Source organism: Berghia stephanieae, chromosome 10 (genome assembly GCF_034508935.2).
Source record: "Berghia stephanieae isolate SIO BIC M18660-M18661 chromosome 10, UCSD_Bste_1.3, whole genome shotgun sequence".
Classification (NCBI taxonomy): Eukaryota; Metazoa; Mollusca; class Gastropoda; order Nudibranchia; family Aeolidiidae; genus Berghia; species Berghia stephanieae.
Window position 1 is genome coordinate 11,252,823 of NC_088369.1, and position 22,500 is coordinate 11,275,322.

The 22,500-nt window shown below is 36.4% G+C and overlaps 1 protein-coding gene across 11 annotated transcripts in view; it reads right to left on the reverse strand.

Annotated features, from left to right (window-relative positions):
* Window positions 1–22,500, reverse strand: part of LOC144980502 (uncharacterized) — a 136,668-nt gene that overhangs the window by 45,549 nt on the left and 68,619 nt on the right. For 10 of the 11 annotated variants that reach the window (XM_078928133.1, XM_078928132.1, XM_078928127.1 and 7 more), the window contains one exon: window positions 7,823–7,879. In XM_078928133.1, coding sequence (XP_078784259.1) covers window positions 7,823–7,879 — 57 coding nt within the window. Of the gene's footprint in view, window positions 1–7,822; window positions 7,880–8,860; window positions 12,159–22,500 lie in introns of those variants that run through there. The other variant, XM_078928134.1, reaches the window with a different exon arrangement.

Sequence of the window (22,500 nt, forward strand, 5' to 3'; positions counted from 1 at the left end):
TACCCAAGTGAAAAATGGATACTTAGCCGTAACCCTGTTCGGAAACGGCGTCATGTCTTCTCTTACATATTAAGAGTTTCTGTTGGCTTAAGACCATTTGAAAGGGCATTGAATCCATTTTTTTAAAAACAACAAAAAGTATTGGATCTTTTATATAGGGCAATATCCACTAAATGTACTCAAAGCGCGTTACATTAAGCGGATATTGCGCTATATAAATGCTCATCAAATTTTAATTTACAAAATCAACTTGTTGTGGACACAGTCTCAATTATCACAATGATTAACGGGCAAACAGTTTCAAATTTACACAGACACTGTCAAAATTTGCTAAATTAGGCGGGTAGGATCGAAGTCAATTTATACAGGCTACAGTGAATGGGGGACAAACACAGGACTATTGACACACCAAAAGTATCCCCGTTTACAGCTATTATTTCAAAGTGTCTACCTCTACAAGATCAACATTTGCTGTCACAAGTCCTCTTTTAAATTTGAGTACACACGCATACATACGCATGCACACACACAGACACACATACACACACACACACACATACTTACGAATACACAAATACATCCTATCTAGTTATATACCAATAGATCCATCTGTTTGTCTGCCCATACATCTATCTACCTATAAATCTATCTATCTATCTATCTACCTATGTTTCTATCGATCTATCTATCTGTCTGTCTGTTCTCTATGGCTGGCTGCCTGCTTGCTTGTCTGTCTGTCTGTCTGTCTGTCTGTCTGTCTGTCTGTCTGTCTGTCTGTCTGTCTGTCTGTCTGTCTGTCTGTCTGTCTGTCTGTCTGTCTGTCTGTCTGTCTGTCTGTCTGTCTTCTGTCTGTCTGTCTGTCTGTCTGTCTGTCTGTCTGTCTGTCTGTCTTCTTCTTCTGTCTGTCTGTCTGTCTGTCTGTCTGTCTGTCTGTCTGTCTCTGTCTGTCTGTCTGTCTGTCCTGTCTGTCTGTCTGTCTGTTTCTTCTGTCTGTCTTCTGTCTGTCTGTCTGTCTGTCTGTCTGTCTGTCTGTCTGTCTGTCTGTCTCGTTCTGTCTGTCTGTCCTTCTGTCTGTCTGTCTGTCTGTCCTGTCTGTCTGTCTTCTGTCTGTCTGTCTGTCTGTCTGTCTGTCTGTCTTCGTCTGTCTGTCTCTTCTGTCCTGTCTGTCTGTCTGTCTGTCTTCTGTCTGTCTTCTGTCCTGTCCTGTCTGTCTGTCTGTCTGTCTTCTGTCTGTCTGTTCTTCTGCTTCTGTCTGTCTGTCTTCTGTCTGTCTGTCTCTTCTGTCTTCTGTCTGTCTGTCTGTCTGTCTGTCTGTCTTTCCTGTCTATCTTCTATCTTCATCTATCTTCTAATCTATATCTATCTATCTATCTATCTATCATATCTACTATCTATCTATCTATCTATCTATTCTATTCTATCTTATCTATCTATCTAACTATCTATCTATCTATCTAATCTATCTATCTATCTATCTATCCTATCTATCTATCTATCTATCTTATCTATCTATCTATCTATCTTCTATCTATCATATCTATCTATCTATCTATTTCTATCTATTCTATCTATCTATCTATCTATCTATCTATCTATCTATCTATTATCTATCTATCTATCTATCTATCTATCTATCTATCTATCTATCTATCTATCTATCTATCTATCTATCTATCTATCTATCTATCTATCTATCTATCTATCTATCTACTATTCTATCTATCTATCTATCTATCTATCTATATCTATCTATCTATCTACTATCTATCTATCTATCTATCTATCTATCTATCTATCTATCTATCTATCTATCTATCTATCTATCTATCTATCTATCTATCTATCTATCTATCTATCTATTATCTATCTATCTATCTATCTATCTATCTCTCTCTCTCTCTCTCTATCTAATCTATCCTATCTATCTATCTATCTATCTATCTATCTATCTCTCTCTCTCTCTCTCTCTCTCTCTATCTATCTATCTATCTATCTATCTATCTATCTATCTATCTATCTATCTATTTATTTATCTATCTACCTATCTATCTATCTATCTATCTATCTATCTATCTATCTATCTATCTATCTATCTATCTATCTATTTATCTATCTACCCCCCCCCCTCTCTCTCTCTCTCTCTCCTCTCTCTCTCATATATATATATATATATATATATATATATAATATATATATATATATATGTCTGTCTATATATCAATCTATTTGTCTCTTTTCTTACCTGTTTATCCATCTATCCACTCACTTCCCCCCCCCCCCCCCCCCCCCCCCCCTTCTCTCTCTCTTTCTCTCTCTCTCTCTCTCTCTCTCTCTCTCTCTCTCTCTCTCTATTTATATATATATTTCAATATCCGTAACCCTGAATGTCAAATTTTATCAGTATCTCTTATCCTTTAATATTTACTCTTCAAAAAAAAAACCTTCAAAGACCTATACTACCGTACTCTGGAAAAACCCATATTTAAAAATTTGGCCAGAAAACTCGTCCTTCAAATATCGACCGATTTAAATGACCCTCATCCTGGCAAAACTCTCAAACCTGGGACTTCGCGAAGTCCCAGGTTTGAGAGTTTTTGCCAGGATGAGGGTCATTTAAATCGGTCGATATTTGAAGGACGAGTTTTCTGGCCAAATTTTTAAATATGGGTTGTTTTTTTTTTTACAGAGTATGGCAGAATCTACCTTATTCTTTTCTTCCCATATCCTTGTACCTCTTAACCTCACGCATCATAGAGATAATTGGATTCTTTCCTATTATAACTTATAAAATTAAATAATACAATAATATAATAATGGCGAGTCTAGGGGGTTTCTTTAACTGTAACTTCATGTTGACACAAGGAAAAATATAAAATATAAAAGCATTTTCTCACGTCCCTTTCTTCATTCATCTCTTGACAACGTAGATAGTAATTCTTTTCTTTTTTCATATAGATAGTATGCGCTTGGCCAAGGAGTTCACAACATTGCCATCCGGAAGTATAACGGACCAACACACAAACTTTGTGTAACCATGAACTTTTATAGTCTGGTTAATAGAGTTTAGTGAGAACAACTCACAAATGCGGATGGCAAAAACAATAACAAAGGCCTGAGTGACGTCATCTGCATACTATCTATAGGACGTTTGGGGTTTTGTTTGTTCTTTTTAGCACCTTCAAATGAAGCTATTTTCATCCTCCTAAATAATAAATATTAATTCAAGTCAAGGCAGATGCTTCCGGCTACAAATGAGATTTTTTGAGCTAGTTATATATAGTGCAATATCCACTAAACGTGCTCAAAGCGCTATACAAGGGATCCCTGGCCAACAGCAACCCTTAACATATACGACGGGACACGACGCCTTTTGGGCGATATTACAAATTTTTTTTCGGACAGAGACAACGCTATTAACGTCCAGGTACTCATTTTACACCTGAGTACGGTGAGAGAATGTGAGTAAAGAGCCTTTTCTAAAAACTCGACTATGCGCGAAGCGAGGCTCGAACCCAGGACCTTTTGATCCGAAAACGCACATAGCGGCATTTCATCATCATAATCATCTAGATAGACATAAACCAGTGTTTGAGGTGCCGAGTTATTATTGAGTTACACAAGAACACTCTAAAAATCGTTCATACAAAACATTATCTGAGGAAAAATCCTAATCATAAAGTTATGATAAATTAGGGACATCTCCAAAATTTGAACTTGTAAGAAATAATAAATAAAATAAAAATCCCTTTATTTCCCCCAAGGGGAAATTTGTCTTTAGGGTCTATTCCAAGGGAAGACTGGAATAACCCAGGCGTCAGCCGCAGAGCAGCGCCGCAAAGTGAGCTAGGGCGAGGTGACTTGCTCAAGGCCACACAACGCAGCGGCGGGTGATTGAACTCGGTACCTTTCGGGTAGGAAGCAAAGACCTTACCACTGAGCCACGCAGCCCCTTATCTACCTATCCATATTTTGTCTGTCTCTGTCTGCCTTTCTGTTTGTTTGTTTGTTTGTTTGTCTGTTTATCTATCTATTTTCCCCATATTATTTATCTAACTAGCTACCTAATTACTTACCTACCAACGTATACATAAATATGGAAGTCTGAGATCCGAATCTGCTTATGGGCCAAGTTTAACATTGTTGTAATGGACAATAATTTGCGTCATTTTTTAAAAAGATTTCCATTACAACAATGATCCTATTAGGAATTGGGTTATCAGACCTGTAAATAAGTGTATGTTGTTGCCTACCCACGTATCTATATTATATATATATATATATATATATATATATATATATATATATATATATATATATATATATATATATATATATAGCTACCTATTTATCTATCTTTGTCTATTTCTATTTGTCAGCCTCACTGTCTGTCTGTCTGTCCACCTGCCCGTATGCCAATTTGTCTACTTCTCTGTCTATCTGGCTATATATGTTACCCGCCCCCCCCCCCCCCCCCCCCTCCCCCCGCCCAATCTCCTTCCCTCTCTCTTTTATTCTGTCAAGCGGTGTAACATTCTGCCATTAAATTTCACGTTCACACATAATCCTCAAATGTATAAAAATTTTACCCTTTGACGTAACGGAACGTGAGGACATGGCATCCCTCTGTTTGAAAATACACCCTTGCCTAATAAAATTCTGTACTCTGAATATATGCCTTATTAAAATTTTAGCCAGAAAACTCGGCCTTCAAATTATATATTCATCGATTAAAATGACGGTCATCTTGGACTTTATTAAAGTCCCAGAGTTGAGAGCTTTTGACAAGATGAGCCGTAAGACCCGAGGATCCGGAGTTTATCCCGGTTTCTATAGCGTGAAGCGGACAATAGCAATTGCTTGCTACCCTTTTCATAGGACGCTAGTCTATCGAGCAAAAGTACTTTCTGCCAGATCTAACAGAACCAACTACCCGTTTTCTGCGGCGTTGGGTGGACAGGGGGGTTCGGAAAAAAAATCGACTGCACCCGGGATCAAACTTGATCCCTTTGCGTGTGAAACGAGTGCTCTATCAACTGAGCTACCGGGACCCCCTTTTGACTAGATGAGAGTAAATTTAATCTATAGATAGATTATGAAGTTGACGTCACTCGGGTCTTTGTTATTTTTTTTTGCCATCCGCGTTTCTGAGTAATTCTCACTAAACTGTATCAACAGACTATTATAAACGTTTAAGGTTACACATAGTTTTGTGTGTTGGTCCGTTATAATTCCGGATGGCAATGTTGTGAGCTTCATAGCCAAGCGCATACAATCTATTGATATTTTAAGATCAAGTTTTCAAGAAATTGTTTAAAAGGTATTTTTAAGAGGATAGAAGTATAGAAACTTTGTAATAAAAAAAGATAAGATAAGATCAATTTTATTTATCAACTTCTGGAAATTTACATTGGGTATTTATTGCCATAGACTATCTAGTCATTTCTGATAATAATGAAGCAAATAAATCATTTAAAAGGGAAATAAACTGACATAGACTAGAAGTAAAACAACACAAAGCTTAACAAAATCAAACACAAATTTTAAAAAATATCTCTCATGTCTCCCAAATTCTCTCTCTCTCTCTCTCTCTCTCTCTCTCTCTCTCTCTCTCTCTCTCTCTCTCTCTCTCTCTCTCTCTCCCTATCTCCCTCTCTTTTTTATTTTCGTTCTTTCTCTTTCTTTCTTTCTTTCTAGCTTTCTTTCTTTCTTTCTCTTTTTCTTTATTCCTCTCTCTCTCTCTCTCTCTCTCTCTCTCTCTCTCTCTCTCTCTCTCTCTCTCTCTCTCTCTGTGTGTGTGTGTGTGTGTGTGTATGTGTGTTAACTACGATACCTCTGTGATATTGCACTTTTTTTTTAATTAAAAAAGAAACGGGCATTCCTCATGACAAGACTGATAAGCAATTAATTAACCTAGAAAAGTCGCCAATCGAGAACACACGGGATTGCCTTGATAATATCAGATCGTAAAAATGGTAACACAAATATTGAAGATAAAAAAAAAAGCTTCGTATTGAAATGATACAAACAATAGACGTTTCAGATGGAAACGCTAGTCAGCAAAACAAAAACGAAACGAACCCTGAAATCAAGTGAATTAAATAAATGTTTATTGAAATAGTTTTCAACGTTCCTCGATCTATTTCTTGTTTTGCTGACGAAGGGTTTTCACCCGAAAGTCTATTAAATTTAAATTGCGCTTTTTACAGCGCAATATCCACTAAATGTGCTCAAAGCGCTTTACAAGGGGTCCCTGGTCAACAGCAACATTTAACATGTTGGACGGGACATAATGCCTGTTCGGAGATATTACAATTTTTTGGACAAAGACAACGCTGTTAACGGCCAGGTACTCATTTTACACCTGAGTACGGTGAGAGAATGTGAGTAAAGAGCCTTTTCCAAGGATTCAACCATGCGCCGAGCGCGAGGCCTGAACCCAGGACCTTCCGATCCGAAAACGCGTGTCATAACACTAGACCACATAGCCGCACTATTGCTTGTATTGTTTCAACCCCTAGCAATTCAACCGGTGTTTCTTTTGAAACATTATTAATTCTATGTTATAATCATGTTATTAGTACTCTTAGTAATTAAAAGAAAAAAATGTGAACTGTTATATAGCTTATATATAGTTTAAAACGAATTTACCATACTCAATCCGCTGCGCAATGTTTCAATTATTCCAGCAGCATGCCATATGAAACCATATTTCCATTTCATAACGTACCTATTACCTGTTTTGCGTTCTTTTTGTTGTAACACTTTCAAATATTTTTCACTGCCTAAAGCCGGGTATGAGTAGGGTGCGCTATCAATGTGTGTAAATTGTCTTACCCAAAGACACAACGTCGGGACCAGAAATTTTTCCACGATCATTGTCACCCATCCACCAGTGACTAAGCTTAACAGCGCTTGACGCGACGAAACATCGTACCATTTGGCCACCTGGCCATGAAAAATAGAAACAGACTCTCTGGATTTTAAGTGATGGATAAATGTTTTTACTGGAGTTTTTAAAACTTTTTGTTACTGGCTGAAGAAGGGTTTTGAGCTCGAAACGTTCCGTGATTTTGGCATTTTGTTATTTTTTTAAGCTGCTTAAATTCATTTATTGCTCATGACTTTCTCACATTCCGCAGCTTCTAGCATCTTAAAATCACTCTCCACAAAAAAAAAAAAAGATTTTATTTCTAGTCAGTGTGAATAATTATCAAACCGAACCATCTCTCATTGGAAAATCGTCACAGTTACGATTCAACCAGCGCTTTTATTATCATTCAGAATTCTTTTGTAAATCACACAATTTAAAGACAAATGTTTTATTATAGCTATAAAAACGTGACACTGTGTTGTAGAGTTCACTTTGCTGATCAATATCATGCATAGAATGTATTTGCTGCTTTTCTGTTTGGGTAAGCAAAAACTATTTTTGTGTTGCGTGGGTTTGAAATTTTTGGGGAAGTTCTGAAAATGGCTGGTAAGAAAAGGGTTAAAGTTGAAATTAATTTTAACGCTTTCCTTACCGATCATTTTCAGCATCTTCCCAAAATGACAGGCTTAACCAGCAGAAAAAAATGTTTTTTAAAAACTCAAACAATCTCTCTCCAAAACAACTTTATGTTCTTATTAATTAAACAAAGATCATTCTTCAAAAGTTTGTGATGTACAAAATAAATTTGAATAAGAAAAATGTATATTATTGTGTCGTAACAAATGTGTCGAATTTTGCTATAGGTGGTAAGGAGAGGGTTAAACACCAGGTTGATCCACAGGACATATTAGCGTTTTGAGTAGATGGGACACATATTGATTTTCTTCTTACCTGTTGCTGGAATAACCAGTCCATGCATTTCTGGACCTCTGATCTGGCCATCTTTTTCTGGAGGAAAAGAATTTTTTTAAAATTAATAAATTGGATATTGCGCTATATAAATGCTCTAGATCTACACAATTTGCATCCTCATGAATATTCATAAGAATAAATTCCTCATAACCATTGTTATAAAGAGAGATCAAATAAGAAAATTTAATGAACGAAATGGTTATTAAATTTATGAATGAATGGGCGAATGCATGAAAGAATGAATAAAGAAATGCACGAAAGAATGAATAAAGGAATGAATGAATGTATGTATGGATGAATGAAATAAATTAAAATATCAATGAAAATACAAATTTATTGCATGTAAGAAATAAGAAATGAATAATAGATACTATAAGTGTGAAATGGAGCGGAAATGAATTTCTGATTGTTAGAAGTATGAGGGAGTAACCTTGAGTCATTTGGAGTCATTTCTAAATGTAAAAATAAACAGCAAGAAAAAGCCAGTATCTAATCGTTATCTAGATAAGAAACAAAAACCCCCTCATTTTAACACACCTTAACGTCATATAAAAGACTAATAATAATAGCCGCATTAAAAGCCAACTAAACGAATCAAAATGATGATCAAATCTAAAATAGACCTCCCAGCCCCCCCCCCCCCCCTCCAAAGTATTTTTTAAATGAGGGGGGTAAAACAACAAGTGACCTACTGTGACATAACGGTTTGTTGTCGGGAAGACTTCGTGCTAGAAAAAGATAAAATGTATAGACACTGACACTAAATTTGAGTAGAGACATAGAGAGAGGGACACACACAGAGAGAGATAGAAAGAGAGAGACACACACACACACACACACACACACACAGAGAGAGAGAGAGAGAGAGAGAGAGAGAGAGAGAGAGAGAGAGAGAGAGAGAGAGGACAGGAGGAGACTGGCTCTTTATTCTTTTTATCTGGGCATAAAAATGATGTTCAGGTTGTTAACTTTCAACACAGCTGAATTCTTATATTTTCCTTATTCAAGATAACTTACAGTTGACACCTCCAGAACCATCTCGAAAATAACTTGAAATGTTCAAGATTAAGTGAATCCAAGTATTTAATCCAATATCAATTGGTTTCTATATAGTATAAACAATAACCAGTATTAATAACCAAACCGAAATAAGAATTTGGCTGTAAAAATTCAAAGCTGGTGTGTTAAATTGATGATAGATAGTGACGAGTAGGTACTTATTTACCAATAAGGTCGCGGGTTCAAACCCCCATCACCGCCAAGAAATTTTTTTATTCTCTATTAATTGTCTTCTGGCACTTTCCTACTCACTTCATCTCTTGTAGGTACTTATTTGCAGGTCTGATAACCCAAATTGTTACAATCTCATTGTTGTAATGGAAATACTCTCAAACCAACTCATACTATTCTCCCTTACAACAATGTTTAATCCAGCCCATAATTGTGTTCGATGATCAGACCTGCTAATATTAGTACCTAGGTAGACAGTGTTTTCACTTGCACAATAGATTCTATAATTTATCTTCTCTCTTTCTTTTGTTTGTAAATTGTATATACATTGGTAAGATTTTCCCCAAAACTTCAAACCCAACTAACACAAAAATAGATTTTTTAATCAATCAAACACAATAGCAGTATCTAGATCTAAGTTCATGGGATAAATAATTTCTTTAGCAAAACAAGCTCTACAACACACTGCTCATTTTCTTTAAATTTCTATGATGTGCAAAAGAAATTTAAATAAGAAAAATGTTGGTTGTATCGTAACGAATGTGACGATTTTCCTATAGTCGGTGAGGAGAGGGTTAATATATTTTCGCCAAATATGGCATTGGCTTTGCAGTCTTAGAAAGAGATACCTGGTCTTCCAAAAAGAAAGAAAATTAAAATGTAAATAAAAAAAGAAATTTGTTACTTTATATGAACTGCTAAGTGAATGCATGCAGGGCTATAAATCGCAATTCATGTGTGCTTTATCTTATCAACGTGTTTGCCTATCATATAATATAATTTGTAAACAAGCACATTCGTGTAATGAGCACATCAATTGAACACACTAACTAGCCAAGAATCTCTATCACTCCCATAAGAAGATCGAATGTGTATCTCACACAAGAATGATCAGAATGCCTTCATCTGGCACCACCAGTACCAACTATCGCCGGTACCAATCGACTTTGTCATAATCAACGTCCCTGCCGGCCCCGTCTCACAACTAAACGGCCGATTAAACAATTAACCCTTTACATGCCGGATTGGAAAGAACTCTAACCTGACCCCAGATGTTTACATTTTGAACAAGAGGAATAAAACCGATGCGACTTGGGTTTAATCGGAGCTATAATTACATCTATAGAACTGCTTTTTCAGTATAAATGGTTAGGTCTAGAATAAAAAATTTTGAAAATGTCACATCCATATATTATTTATAAATAATCTATTTTTTTCTACTTTATTTACAACAATGATTATGTTGGGGTTTCTTCACTGGAAATTCTATGTTTTGATTTATCTTCCATAGTCTGTCTCACTCTGTGAAAAAAAAAAAAAACAGACGTATCTAAAATTTTGGCTAGAAAACTCGTCCTCCAACTAACGATCGATTGTGACTCTCATCTTGTCCAAAATCTCAAACCTGGGACTTCCGTGAAGTCTTCCGTGAAGTCCCAGGTTTGAGAGGTTATTTTGGACAAAATGAGAGTCATTTTAATCGATGAATAGTTGAAGGAAGAGTTTTCTGGCCAAAATGTTAAATACGTGTTTGTTTGTTTGGTTGTTTGGTTGTTTTACAAACCACTACAGTATTGACAAACGACCTAAAATAAACCTTAACTATAAACTCTCGTTTATCATAACAAGGTAAATTTAACAATGGAAGAAACCTTGAAAAGGAAAAAAATATTCAATCTCGCCTGAAAAGGTTAAGGTTAAACCATTAAGTACTGTCCAGTCAAGCTTGAACTCATAAAGGGCCCCCAGAAAAAGCCAATCAAAACATACACGCCTATCCCAGTGTACACACAGTAGAGACATGGATCACAATGGAACCGTGCGTCCTTGTCAACCCAAGAGTATCTATAATTCCTTAGATATCTGGTCAGATTAAATGAGCTGAATAGACTACTGAAGACGTGTAGGGTTTCGTCTATGAACGTATTAAAAAAAAACAACAACAACTGTGCTTTTATATAATAGCGCAATATCCACTAAATGTGCTCATAGCGCTTTACGAGGAGTCCCTGACCTAAGAGCAATACGTAGAATGTAGGACGGGACATGACGCTTGTTAGCCGATATTACTATTTTTTTCGACAGAGACAACGCTGTTAACGGCCAGGTACTCATTTTACACCGGAGTACGGCGAGATAATGTGAGTAAAGAGCCTTTTTTCAAGGACTCAACTATGTGTCATACCACTAGACCACATAGTAGCCGTATTTGAGAGACGTGGGTGGTTGCTGGAAGATGAAAAAAATGTTCACATTTTAAGCTTAATTAAGGCTTTTTTTTGTCGTACCCTAATCTTCAATGTTATTTTGCTACTACTATATGGCAAAAGTTTCGAACCTTTAAAATATGCTATTTCAAATATATTCTTTTAATGGGAGCGATCTATTTTCATTTTTTCGTTCAACCGAGTCATCAGTCACGTGATTTGTTGCTGTCCAACGATTGGACATTTCTAAACAAATGTAAACACGCTGCTTTGTTTATGAAAGTTGTAAACATACCCTTTGTCAAACTGAACACACTGACCAATCGTGATGTTAGTTCAAAATCTGTGAGCACTTTTCATTGTGTAGGTCGCATTGAGCACATTTTGCAATGTGACCAATGACCTCGAGCACGTGGAAAGTTAATATAGATCATGCCCATTGTGTTTTTATTTGAAGCAATATCCACTAAATGTGCTCAACGTCCTTTACAAGAGACCCCTATCCCTGCAGCAAAACTTTACATTTAGTATGAGACATTCTTGCCAGGGTTGATTCTTGACGTAGAAGAGTGGTCTGGATGCTTTGAGTTTCAGATTTTGACTTTGTAGAAATTAATAATGACTTTGGCGTCCGACGGTTTCTGATTTCTTAAATTATTTCTGAGATCAATTCTGGTGCATCTGATTGAAGGGATTTTAAAAATGACCGGAAGTGGAGAAAGTCGTCGATTCATGGTGTTATCAATTATTCGTCACATTTCTTTTATAATTTAATGTTTTTATTCAAATTGTGAATAATCCAAACATGATTTATTTTTCATATAGTTAACGCTCCCAGCGTTTTGTTGTTTACAATCAACAATCCAAATTTGGCTGTTAGTTTCTTAGTTTTTAATTCTATAGAAAGTATGCGCTTGGCTAAGAAGCTCATAACATTGCCATCCGGAAGTATAAGGGACCAACACACAAAACTGTGTGTATCCATGAACGTTTATAGTCAGGTTTATACAGTTCAGTGAGCATTACTCATAAACGCGGATGGCAAAAAAAAAAACAATAACAACGACCTGAGTGACGCCATCTTCGAACTATCTATAAAGCTACAGTGTTTGGGGCTTAGCCCGTGGCCTTCGTAAAGTTATGGCCTGATACTGACCAAAAAATTACGTCAAAATGCCGGTCTTTTGCCACAAAAGAAAACAAATCGTGAGTTGTATTCAATAGTTCAACCAATGAAATGACTTGTTTCCATGAGCTCTACTAACGATAACTCACTCGACGGTGCAAAAACCAAATAATGACGTCAAACTGCCAGTCCTTTTGGATTTCAGTATCAGGCTATAACATAACGATGGCTACGCTTTGCCCCATTGTGTATAACATCAATAAGTCCTGAATGGATTTTCCAGTGACATGTAAACCATTTCCCCAGAGCGACTCAAAAATTTCAACTCACTGACGTCATTTCTACACTAGACTATCTCAGACCTGCCAACTACTACGAAAAAATCGTAAAAATACGGATTTTTGGCATCAACAATAGAAATAAATAGACATTTTTGATTCATTACAATGTGATAAAAAGAAAACTTTGGTGCCACAAAGCATCTATTCAGGGTTTTGAAGATATATTTTATACTGATAAATGTAAAATATTAATTTGTAAAGTTAATTATAGTGACTTCTATTTCTTCTCTCTGAAAACTACGATTTTTTTTACATTTCAAGTTGGCAGGTCTGCAATCTATAAGCCTCGATTGTTTTACCAAATTCTTTCTTATATCGCTCATCCAGGTATTATACCAGATTGTTTAGAAAGATGATATTTGCTCGCTTCTCATTCCACGACATTATTTCTTTACAGGACCCGACGTTGGCTAGTGATGCTGTACGTTTAGGTAAAATACTCACAACATCCGCCAGCCAAAAAAAAAATAATAAATACTAACTTTTTTTTAAATGTGTGTAACCTTGAACGTTTATAGTCTGCTTGATAAAATTTACTGAGAACTAATCGCAAACAGGTTGTCTAACAATAATAATAACAAAAGCTGAGTTGCGTCAATTTCGTTCTTTCTATTATTTCAGGCAGGACTCCAACTTAACTGTGGCGAATCTGGCCATAATTTGCTTTGACCTTCCTTTCCTTCAATTAGGTGTAAAGTTAAATCACACCAGGTGGACAACCGGGAAAGAATTTAGTCGGATTAGCGATACTTATCAGTGATTGGTAGAGAGCTATAATGGAACAGGTGAGACAATGAATGCGACAAAAATCACTGTTATGTAACGCCATGCCCTGGGGCAGTGTGATATGGAACTGCAGCGAATCATTAACAGCAAAGAAAGAGTAGAAGGGAGAAAATTGACGGTAATCAACACTTTGTTATTGTTTTTAGACAGCCATTTTGGGTTTACTTCTCACTAAATTTTATCAATCCGACTATAGATATTATGCGCTTGGCTAAGAAGCTCACAACATTGTCATCCGGAAGTATAACGGACCAACAAACAAAATTCTGTGTAACCATGAATTTTTATAGTCTGGATAATACAGTTAAGTGAGACTTACTCATAAACGTGGATGGCAAAAAACAATAACAAAGACTCGAATGACGTCAACCTCGAACTATCTATAGATGATGTGCGCTTATCCAAAAGAAAAACAAAGTCCTCATAACAATCCGCCAGGCGAATATAACTCACCAACACATAGTCTGATTAATAAAATTTATATAGAATTACTCATAAAAATGACAGGCTAAAAATAATGACAAAATAATGACCCCTACTTGTAAATCTATTAGATTTGAACACATTTATCAAGTGGACAACGCACTATATAAAAGCTCGAAGCTCAATACGTGTTTTTTCCAAAAGAACGGCAGTCAACTGGTTAATGGGATTTTGATCAGGCTATGTGGTCTAGTGGTATGGCACTCGCTTTCGGATCGGAAGGTCCTGGGTTCGAGTCTCGCTCGGCGCATAGTTGAGTCCTTGGAAAAGTCTCTTTAGTCACATTCTCTCACCGTACTCAGGACGTCAACAGCGTTGTCAATGTAGGACAAAATTGTAATATCGCCTAACAGGCGTCATGTCACGCCCTACATGTTAAGTGATGCTGTTGGCCAGGGACCCCCTTGTAAAGCGCTTTGGGCACGTTTAGTGGATGTTGCTCTATATAAAATCTAAATTTTATTTTTCATATAATCAAGATAAACATTTTCGATGACGTGGAGAAAATCAGCATATGTTGCATGTTTGTAATTATTATTATCGATTGCTATTGTCTCCCTTGCAATACATGTCTTTATAATATTTTATTTCCATTATATCACTCAGAAAGATAAAAACAAAATATTCACATATTGGTTAATATGTCATTATTAGAATAAACATTGCATAATCAGCCATTATGACCCGATACGGTTGACTGAATTATGCAAATGAGAGGAATCTGCAATCAGCATTTCTTTTGTTTGTGATTTCGTGCGACCTACAGAATGACATTGGGTCTCGTTATCCATGGGGTCAATCGGGACGGCCTAGTGATGCTATGCGTATAGGCAAAATGCTCACAATATCCGTCAGCCTGATGTTTCGTACCAACATACAACATTATATATGTAACCTTGAATGTTTATAGATAGAATGAAGTTGACGTCACTCAGGTCTTTGTTGTTTTTTGCCACCCACGTTTATGAGTAATTCTCACTTAACTGTAATATCCAGACTATAAAAGTCATGGTTACACAGAGTTTTGTGTGTTGGTCCGTTATACTTCCGGATGGCAATGTTATGAGCTTCTTAGCCAAGCGCATACTATCTATAGTCAGATTGATAGAATTTAGTGAGATCTAATACGTCAACCAGCTGTATGACAACAATAATAAAGAGCTGAGTGACGTCAACTTCATCCCTTCTATTGATGCATTGCGTTTATCCAAAAAACCCTCACAACATCCGCCAGCCAGATACAAAGTATCAACACACAAAACTATGTGTAACCTTGGTCGTTTATAGTCTGAGTGATATAATTTAGTGAGAACTACTCATAAAAAAGGGTAAAAACGATAACAAAGAGGTGAGTGACGTCAACTTCATTATGGAAACCCGAAACGTCCACAGTATCTGTCGTCGTTGAATAGATAGGATGCGCTTGACTAAGAAGCTCACATCATTGCCATCCGGAAGTATACCTGACCAACACACAAAACTATGTGTAACCTTAAACGTTTGTAGTCTGGTTAATACAGTTTAGTGAGAATTACCCATAAACGCGGATGGCAAAAAACAATAACAAAGACCTGAGTGACGTCAACTCCGTTCTATCTATTGGTGCTGTGCGTTAACCCAAAAATCTCATAACATCCGCCAGCCAGATATAATGAACCAACACACAAAACTATATGTAACCTTAAACAATTATAATCTTGATTGATACAATAATTTAGTGAGAACTACTCATAAAAAGGGTAAAAGTGATAACAAAGACCCGAGTGACGTCAACTTTGTTCTATCTATAAATTGAAGCTTACATTTCAATACTTATTGTTTTGTTTTTTTTTTAAATTGGGGAAGAATTACTCATAAAACTGGCTGACTAAAAACAATAACAAATACCTGAGTGACGTCAATCTATTTTTTCCCATTAAATCAAAACAATGTATCAACCCGGAACATTTCAAACATAATATTCTCTTGCATATAGATAACTCTTCATATAAAAATACATATTAATAATATTTTACAGAAACAAATTCGTCATGCGTGTCATATAGCTAGTGTCAAAGTCTCATTCAAATCACGTTGTGATAAAAATCATTTTTTATAACATCAAAGTGTTCTTATGTCTTTGGTGTTTTTAATGCGTCTTACCCCTATTAATGCAACTTTATCATTAGCTATGTCTTATCGCTCGTTCGTTCAGTTTAAATCTAAGAAAATAATGGAACGAATGACACATTTTATGGGAAACAATCCTCAATATCTCAAAATGTGGAAAAAAACGGAGTTAGGGAGTTTAGGAAAACCACTCTTCAAATTAAATCTCGCCGTGAAAGTGTTAAATAAAATTCAGCGTGGCATTGGGATATATTGTTGCTTTGTTCTGATTTTTAGTATTTTGTTTTCTTCCTTGTACAAATCTATTAACCCCGATTTGCTCAAATGATTCGGGAAGTCCTGGTCCGTTTTGATCTTACATGACTCATTATACATAATATGTAGTAGAGGGGAACATTGGGGGGTCCCGATAGCTCAGTTGGTAGAGCACTCGCTTCACACGCAATCGATCACGGGTGCAGTTAAGATTATTATTCTGACAGCCCCCCCCCCCCCCCGACCCCCCAACTCCCTCTCGATCTCGTCCCACTGTCCACCCAGTAGTGATTGGTTAGCTTGGTCTGTTAGATCTGGCGGAAAGTACTTTGCGATAAGAATAGAGTCCTATCCAGAGGATAGCAAGCAATTGTTATTGTTCGTTTCACGCTACAGAAACCGGGATAAACTGCGGCGCCATAGACTCCCCCACTGAAGCGCTTTGAACACGTTTATTCGTCGATATTATTGCTTTATAGTGTAGAAATGAGATGATTGGAAGTCAATGAAATGCTTTTTTTTAAATCTCGTTATTCAAGGACGATAACGAAAGACAACGAGAAAACGGAAGTTTTAGGACAAGTGTGTGTTGCACGATACAATATAAAAGCTCAAGTTTTTGGGTTTTTTTTTACCAATTAACTGCCATGCCGTACTCCGGAAAACACGTATTTTTTAAAACTTGGCCAGAAAATTCCGTCTTCAATTATTATCGATCGATTTAAATGACCCTCATCTTGGCAGACACTCTCAAACCTGTGATTTCAATGAATACCTCGCGGGGTCCCAGGTTAGAGATTTTTTGCTAAGATCAGGTTCATTTAATTCGATCAATATTTGAAGGACCAGTTTACTGGCCAAATATTAAAATTCGTGTTTTCTAGAGTATGGCCAGATAACTGGTTAGCATGGCGATGTATCACAACTATTGAAATACTCTTCAACAGTCGTAACGTCACTTCCTTCCTAATGACGCATGGTAACTTAGTAACACTTGCTCTAAACTATCGGAACAATGGCGGACGCCCGTATGAAATATTTCTCCGGCGAGCATAAAGGATATCCAGAGGAAAACAAAACCATAAATTTGATCATGTTTTGACTTTTACACATTATGATCATAAGGCATATGAAAAGTTATAGCCAGCATGAAAAATAAAAAGTAATGATTTTCTTTGTTTAGAACCAAGATGGCCGCCGTTGCCGGGAGGCGTGACATCAGACTATTGAATCGTATTGCCACCTACAGCAGCTGTTGGTTTGACCTAGAGATAGTATGCGCTTGGCTTAGAAGCTCATAACATTGCCATCCGGAAGTATAACGGACCAACACACAAAACTGTGTATCCATGAACGTTTATAGTCGGGTTAATGCAGTTCAGTGAGCATTACTCATAAACGCGGATGGCAAAAAACAATAACAAAGACTTGATTGACGTCATCTTCGAACTATCTATAAGACAAACCAAATCACCACGCAGGTCAAATCTGTGGGTCAAGTTGGGTCAGTAGCTGAATTCCCCGAAAAAAAATAATAATAATAATATTATCATTGCCCGGCAAGTACAAACATTATCTGTCGGTCATGATGACACCGACACCTGGACTGGACATGTAACAAGTTAACTCGACCGTACTCTGGAAAGAAAAACCTCATATTATTATTTTAAAATTTGGCCAGAAAACTTGTCCTTCAATAAATATCGATCGATTTAAGTGACCTTCATCCTGAAGAAAAACTCTCAAACCTTGAAAAAAAAAACAAAAAAAAAAAAAAAACGTCTATTTTAAAATTTGGCAAGAAAACTTGTCCTTCAATAAATATCGATCGATTTAAATGGCCCTCATTATGGCAAAACTCTCAAACCAGAGACTTCCCAATATTTGCAGGACTAATTTTCTAGCCAAACTTTTAAATACATAATATTATTTTTCCCCAGAGCAAACTCGTTATGAAGTCGTTAATATGCTGTACTAAGATTAAGCTGAACATCAGTATAATTTAAATTTCCAAGCAAAAGTTTAAAAAATCTTCTCGGAGCCCGGTTGTCCAGTTGTCACAACATCATGAAGTAGCATTGTCCTTCTCGATAGATGTGCTAGTGGAAAAACTAAAATAAATGTTATGGAAAGGTCAGGCCGTCATATGTAAAATCAGATAACACACCTGTTATGTTCCTGAACACATGTGTTCATACTGATTAATAATGTGATGTTAACAGGACTCGAGTATAGATAGTATGCACTTGGCGAGGACGAGAGACGCATGCGCACAACCAACATGACATTCTCTCTCTAATAACTTTTTCCGCGGTGACCTCACAGACTATGGGTGACGTCCAATCAAGGGACGCTACTCTTCTGTTTATCACATTCCTTATAGAAAGTCGATATATGTATTCAACCATAGCCTTCGTTAACTTATAGCCTGACACTAAAAAACAAAAAAACTCTCTAACAAAACTCTAACAACTAAACGTGCTCAAAGCGCTTTACAAAGCATCCATGACCAACAGCAACACGAAACATATAAAACGAGACAGGACGCATGTTGGGCGATAATATTACACTTTTTTTCCGACAGATTTGGCCAGAAAAACTCGTTCTTCAAAATTCGATCAATTTAAATGAAGTTCGTCTTGGCAAAAACTCTCAAACCTTGGAATTAAATAAAAATTTCGTCAATTCAAAGAATTGATAGTTTTTGCCAAGATAAGGGTCATTTAAATTGATCGATTTTTGAAAGACGAGTTTTCTGGCCAAGTTTTTAAATACTAATTTCTCCAGATTATGGTAGTTAACTTGTTATCTCTCTCTTTACCAGCCATTTTCAGGATTGTCCCCAAAACTTCACACCCAACTCAAAAATAGCTTTTTTTATCACTCAAACACGCAGTAAAGTTCTTGCGATAAATAAATTATTAAGCAAAACATGCTCTACAACACACTGTTCATTATCTTTAATTTATTTGATGCCCCAGAGAAATTGAATAAGAATAATGTTGGTTGTATCGTAACGAATGTGACGATTTTCCTATAGTTGGTAAGGAGAGGGTTAACCGATAGCTATCTCCACCTATACATGCCTGCCAGCCAAACCCATCATCCACCGGGATAACTTACAAATTATTACAATAATTATCGTCATGTCCTTCGGTTATATGTCCGCATAAAATAATAAAATACTCATTTGTCATAATGCTGAATATGTCAAATAAAATACATTTGAAATGAGTCATTTATCCTTTGAATAAATTGTAGACCAAAGCGAGGGACATTAAACGGGGTAGATGGCTTCAAAATATATATTTGTGTCTCATCCGTATGAGAAAGCAGATAAAGAAATATAACGATAAGAAGCCCATTTAAGCTACGTAGATTCTTAGATTTCTAAGGTCAAATCAAGCTGTCAGATGAAGCTTATAATTATCGAATTGTATACATGTTTATTTTTCTATAATTATTGTTATTGGGTGAATTCATTATCTACCAAATTCATTCCCTTAGTTTGTGGACAAAGAAAAATTACAAGGACTTCTCCACACGGAACTGGTATCTTGGTGTTAAGGCTTGTTTTTAAAATGATGTGTACGATTTTGTGAGTTTTTTATTCTGTTCACTCATAGAAATCATCGAGCTCTAAAAAAGTGTTTACATGCTAGCAGCTGTCCTCTTAAAAGACTGTGTTGGTTACAACGAAGGGACAGAATCGGTGATAACCGCATCCACCTAATGGGAGCGATCTATATTCAGGTTTTCGTTCAACCCGAGTCATCAATCACGTGATTTGTTGCTGTCCAACGATTGGGCATTTCTGAACAAATGTAAACACGCTGCTTTGTTTATGAAAGTTCTAAACATACCCATGTGTCAAGCTGAACACAATGACCAATCGTGATTTTAGATAGTTCCAAATCTTCCAAATGTGTCAGTGAACAGTTAACACTATGTGGGTCATTTTGAGCACCTTTTCCAATGTGACCAAGGACCTCCAGCACATGGAAAGTTAATATACATCATGCCCATTCGTCGATCCATGGATACAGATCTTAAAGAGGTTGGTCTAACATGGAATACCATCGGTGTCCATGCAGCGACAGACAGAATTGAGTGTAAGTAATTAAGTAAGTAAAAAAGTAAGTGAGTACAGTAAGTAAGTAAATTAAGTAAGTTTGTTAGTAAGTAAGTAAATTAAGTAAGTTAGTAAGTAAGTAGGGAAGTAAGTAAGTAAGTAAACTAGTAAGATTTTTTGTTTGTTTGTTGCTTTAGGTCTCTTCCAACACAATTGAGGTTATATGAGAGACCGCTGAAACAAAAAAAAAAACAAGCAATCCAACAAAAATAGTACAAATGTAAATCAAAATCATAACCTAAAGATATCATAAGCTAAATTATAAATAACCAAGAACAAACAGGCAGAAGATTTACAGAAAAAAAAAAATATCCCCTGTCAAAAATACAATCACAAACCAAAGAAGCAGGATAGGCTAGTAAAGAGAAGAAGAAACGACATCACTATCGGATCGTATACCCATGCGAACATCATAGGTATATGATTCAAGGGTGATGCTCCCATCCAACCACCCGCAAACTAGTAAGAAAGAAAGTCTTAGTATCCTTATTCGTGAGAGTGCCCCACGTCAACAACACTTTTATGGATACACATGGCGTATGTAAAGCTGTATTACAAGTTTCTTTCAACAGACAGACCACGGTGTTAGCAGCTAGTGTCTCGTTTGACACCTGAGTACAGTGAGAGAATGTGAGAAAACAAAACCCCGCTTTTTTGGGACTCATCTTTGCCATGCTAAAATCAGGGACTTAAGGCCTGAACCACGTGACCTAAGCAACAGCGAGGAAAAAATAGCTACGCATAAGCTCGAGTGAACATTCTTCAAGTAAGGAGCAGAGAGCGCAAATCATTCCCTAAATGATCTCGCCTTCGGGCCGGAAGGTCCAGGGTTCGAGTCTCGTTCCGAGCAGCGCATCGTTTGATCTTTGTAAAAGGTTATTTACTCATATTCTCTGAGGTGTAAAATGAAAACCTGGCCAGTGACACGTTTATCTCTGCCGGAAATAAATGTGATATCGACTAACAGGCGCCCTGTCTCGTCGTTCGCAGTTGACGTCACTCGGGTCTTTGTTATTGTTTTTTTGCTATCCGCGTTTATCAGTAATTCTCACAAAACTGTATTAACCAGACTATAAACGGTCATAGTTACACACAGTTTTGTGTGTTGGTCCGTTATACTTCCGGATGGCAATGCTGTGAACTCCTTTGCCAAGTGCATACTATCCATATTGGAATTTCGTTACAGCTTGTTATTTTATTGTATTGATACATTCATTTGCATACGACTAGACGAACTATGACCTCTAGTGTCAGTACGAAACATTTACTCCGCCGTAACTCTGAAGAAATACACGTATTAAAAATTTTGCCCAGAAAACTCGTTCTTCAAATTAATATCGATAGATTTAAATGACCCTCATCTTGGCAAAAAACTCTCAAACCCGGGACTTCGAAGAATATTGGGGATTTTTTTTCCTTGTATTTTTCCTTCTTGCTTTCTTTGGCACTGTTTCATACAAACCTTTTCCAGATCTATAACTCATTAATTATCACGGTGAAAACATACAAAACTATTTGTGGCTTTCCCCCCACAGGCCTTCCTTCCTTTTATTAATCTAATCGTCCTACTATACTATAACTCTTTTTACAGATGTATGAATATCACACAGTCATTCAAAACCATAAATCAATCAAAAACACATTTATTTAACTTTCTCCCAACAGTTCCCACTTTCAACAAAACATTTTTATGACATCAAGTGGCGATCAAATTCATTCATTTTCACACTGCTGGCTACCGTGCTATAAAATAACACATCTTTAAAATTTTGGAAAAAAAAAATCCTCCTTAAATAAATATCGATCGATCAAAATGACTCTCATCTTGTCAAAAAAAAAAAAAACCAACTCTCAAACCTGGGACTCGACATTTCTTTAACGTCCCAGGTTTGAGAGTCTCTTCGGAAGATTGGGGTAATTTTAATCGATCTAATTTTGAAGGACGAGTTTTCTGGCCAAAATTGTTTTAATGTTTTTTTTTCAGAGTA